Raw genomic sequence first — 3,854 nt, forward strand, 5'->3', positions numbered from 1 at the left:
ATGGGCACAATAGAGGACAGAAATGGTATGGACCTAACAGAAGCAGATGATAATAAGAAGAGGTGGCAAGAATACACAGAAGAACTATACAAAAAAACCCTTCATTAAAAAAAAAAAAAAACCCTTCATGACCCAGATAATGACAATGGTGTGACCACTCACCTAGAGTCAGACATCCTGGAACACGAAGTCAAGCGGGCCTTAGAAAGTGTCACTATGAACAAAGCTAGTGGAGGTGATGGAATTCCAGGTGAGCTATTTCAAATCCTAAGAGATGGTGCTGTGAAAGTGTTGCGCTCAATATGCCAGCAAGTTTGGAAAACTCAGCAGTGGCCACAGGACAGGAAAAGGGCAGCTTTCATTCCAATCCCAAAGAAAGGCAATGCCAAAGAAAGTTCAAACTACTGCACAATTGCACTCATCTCACATGCTTACAAAGTAATGCTCAAAATTCTCCAAGCCAGGCTTCAGCAGTGCGTGAACCATGAATTTCCAGATGTTCAAGGTGGATTTAGAAAAGGCAGAAGAACCAGAGATCGGATTGCCAACATCTGTTGGATCACAGAAAAAGCAAGAAAATTCCAGAAAAACACCTACTTCTGTTTTATCGACTACACCAAAGCCTTCGACTGTCAAAAAGCCTTTGACAAATTGTTGAAAATTCTTAAAAAGATGGAAATACCAGACTATCTTACCTGCCTACTGAGAAATCTGTATGCAGGTCAAGAAGCAACAGTTAGAACCAGACATGGAACTACCAACTGGTTCCAAACTGGGAAAGGAATATGTCAAGGCTGTATATTGTCACTCTGCTTATTTAACTTATATGCAGAGTACATCATGAGAAACACTGGGCTGGATGAAGCAAGATTGTTTCATCTTGGAATGGAATCAAGATTGCTTGGAGAAATATCAATAACCTCAGATATGCAGATGACACTACCCTTATGGCAGAAGGCAAAGAAGAACTAAAAGTGAAAAAACTAAAAGTAAAAGTGAAAGAGGAGAGTGAAAAAGTTGGCTTAAAACTCAACCTTCAAAAAACAAAGATCATGGCATCCGGTCCCATCACTTCATGGCAAATAGATGGGGAAACAATGGAAACAGTGAGAGACTTTATTTTGGGGGCTCCAAAATCACTGCAGATGGTGACTGCAGCCATGAAATTAAAAGATGCTTTCTCCTTAAAGAAAGTCTATGACCAACCTAGACAGCATACGAAAAAGTAGAGACATTACTTTGCCAACAAAGGTCCATCTAGTTAAAGCTATGGTTTTTCCAGTAGTCATGTATGGATGTGAGAGTTGAACTATAAAGAAAGCTGAGCGCCAAAGTTCAAAAGAGGCACTTTTGAACTATAGTGTTGGAGAAGACTCTTGAGAGTCCCTTGGACTGCAAGGAGATCCAACCAGTCAATCCTAAAGGAAATCAGTCCTGAATATTCATTGGAAGGACTGATGCTGAAGCTGAAACTCCAATACTTTGGCCGCCTGATGCGAAGAACTGACTCATTGGAAAAGACCCTGATGCTGGGAAAGATTGAGGGCAACAGAAGGGGACGACAGAGGGTTATATGGTTGGATGGCATCACTGACTCAATGGACATGAGTTTGAGCAAGTTCCAGGAGTTGGTGATGGACAGGGAGGCCTGGTGTGCTACATTCCTGGGGTCGCAAGAAGTCGGACACAACTGAGCGACGGAACTGAACTAAACTGAGACTATTGCCCACCAGGCTCCCCTGTCCTTGGGATTTTCTAGGCAAGAATACTGGGGTGGGTTGCCATTCTCTTCTCCAGGGGATCTTTCTGACCCAGGGATCGAACCTGAGTCTCCTGCATTTGCAGCCGGATTCTTTAGGGCTGAGCCACCTGGGAAGCCCATTTGCGTCTGCTACCTCCCCCTTAAAAAGAAAACCAATGGGGTGGGCTCTCAAGCTGAGACCCTGTGTGCACAGCCCTCAGGCTGGTGGCAGTGGGGAGGGGATGATGACAAGCCTGGAGGACATGACCCCAGAGAAGGAACGGGAACAGGACGAGTGAGAGGAGGTTCTAAATTATCCATTAGCACAGGCTGCCAGTGGTCCTTGCATAAATGTATAGAGCGCACAGGTGGGGGGAAGGGGAGAGAGAGAAGAGGCCAGGGTATAAAAGGGGCCCAGCAGGGACCAATCCCAGGATCCCAGGACCCAGTTCAGCAGACGACTCAGGGTCCTGTGGACAGCTCACCAGCTATGATGGCTGCAGGTAAGCTCGCTAAAATCCCCTCCATTAGCATGTCTTAAAGGGGTGATGTGGGGGGCCCCCGCCGATGGATGTGTCCATAGCTTTGGGTTTTAGGGCTTCCGAATGTGAACATAGGTATCTACCCCCAGGCATTTGGCCAAGTTTTAAAGGTTCTCAGTCCCTGGAGGGAAGGGCAGGCGGGGGCTGGCAGGAGATGAGGCGTCTAGCTCCCTGGGCCCCTCGGTCGCGGCCCTCCTGGTCTCTCCCTAGGCCCCCGGACCTCCCTGCTCCTGGCTTTCGCCCTGCTCTGCCTGCCCTGGACTCAGGTGGTGGGCGCCTTCCCGGCCATGTCCTTGTCCGGCCTGTTTGCCAACGCTGTGCTCCGGGCTCAGCACCTGCATCAGCTGGCTGCTGACACCTTCAAAGAGTTTGTAAGCTCCCCAGGGATGCATCCTAGGGGTGGGGAGGCAGGAAGGGTTGAATCTGCGCCCCCTCCACAGAGTGAGGGGACACTGAGTTCAGCGGAATTTTATCCAAGTGAGGATGCGGTCAGGGGAGCAGAAACGGGGGTGTGTGGGGTGGGGAGGGTTCCGAATAAGGCAGTAAGGGGAACCGCACACCAACTTAGACCTGAGTGGGCCTATTCTTCCCCCAGGAGCGCACCTACATCCCGGAGGGACAGAGATACTCCATCCAGAACACCCAGGTTGCCTTCTGCTTCTCTGAAACCATCCCGGCCCCCACGGGCAAGAACGAGGCCCAGCAGAAATCAGTGAGTGGCCACCTAGGACCGAGGAGCAGGGGACCTCCTTCATCCTAAGCAGGCTGCCCCAGCTCTCCGCGCCGGGCCTGGGGCGACCTTCTCCAGGAGGTGGCAGAGGGTGTTGGATGGCAGTGGAGGGTGGTGGTTGGCGGTGGTGGCAAGAGGTCCTCGGGCAGAGGCCGGCCTTGCAGGGCTGCCCTGAGCCTGCAGCGCCCACCAACCACCCATCTGCCAGCAGGACTTGGAGCTGCTTCGGATCTCGCTGCTCCTCATCCAGTCGTGGCTCGGGCCCCTGCAGTTCCTCAGCAGAGTCTTCACCAACAGCCTAGTGTTTGGCACCTCGGACCGCGTCTATGAGAAGCTGAAGGACCTGGAGGAGGGCATCCTGGCCCTGATGCGGGTGGGGATGCCGTTGTGGGTCCCTTCCGCCCTGGGGGCCATGCCCACCCTATCCTGGCTTAGCCCAGAGGTGGGCAACGCGCATGGACGGGGGGAGAGAGATCCCCACTCCCTCTCTCTTCCTAGCAGTCCAGCCTTGACCCAGGAGAAACCTTTTCCCCTTTTGAATCCTCCCTCCTCGCCCTTCTCCAAGCCTAGAGGGGAGGGTGGAAAATGAAGCGGGCAGGAGGGAGCCACTCCTGAGGGCCCTTCGGCCTCTCTGTCTCTCCCTCCTTTGGCAGGAGCTGGAAGATGGCACCCCCCGGGCTGGGCAGATCCTCAAGCAGACCTATGACAAATTTGACACGAACATGCGCAGTGACGATGCGCTGCTCAAGAACTACGGTCTGCTCTCCTGCTTCCGGAAGGACCTGCACAAGACGGAGACGTACCTGCGGGTCATGAAGTGTCGCCGCTTCGGGGAGGCCAG

At 52.1% G+C, this 3,854-nt stretch overlaps 1 protein-coding gene across 1 annotated transcript in view; it reads left to right on the forward strand.

The window, feature by feature from the left end:
- Window positions 1-2,231: 2,231 nt before the first annotated feature.
- The window catches only part of GH1 (growth hormone 1), a 2,576-nt gene continuing 953 nt past the window's right edge, over window positions 2,232-3,854 (forward strand). The window contains exons 1-5 of the mRNA XM_070478920.1: window positions 2,232-2,244; window positions 2,494-2,654; window positions 2,879-2,995; window positions 3,225-3,386; window positions 3,667-3,849. Coding sequence (XP_070335021.1) covers window positions 2,232-2,244; window positions 2,494-2,654; window positions 2,879-2,995; window positions 3,225-3,386; window positions 3,667-3,849 — 636 coding nt within the window. The remainder of the gene's footprint in view (window positions 2,245-2,493; window positions 2,655-2,878; window positions 2,996-3,224; window positions 3,387-3,666; window positions 3,850-3,854) is intronic.

This window comes from Odocoileus virginianus, chromosome 17 (assembly GCF_023699985.2).
Source record: "Odocoileus virginianus isolate 20LAN1187 ecotype Illinois chromosome 17, Ovbor_1.2, whole genome shotgun sequence".
NCBI classification, from domain to species: Eukaryota; Metazoa; Chordata; class Mammalia; order Artiodactyla; family Cervidae; genus Odocoileus; species Odocoileus virginianus.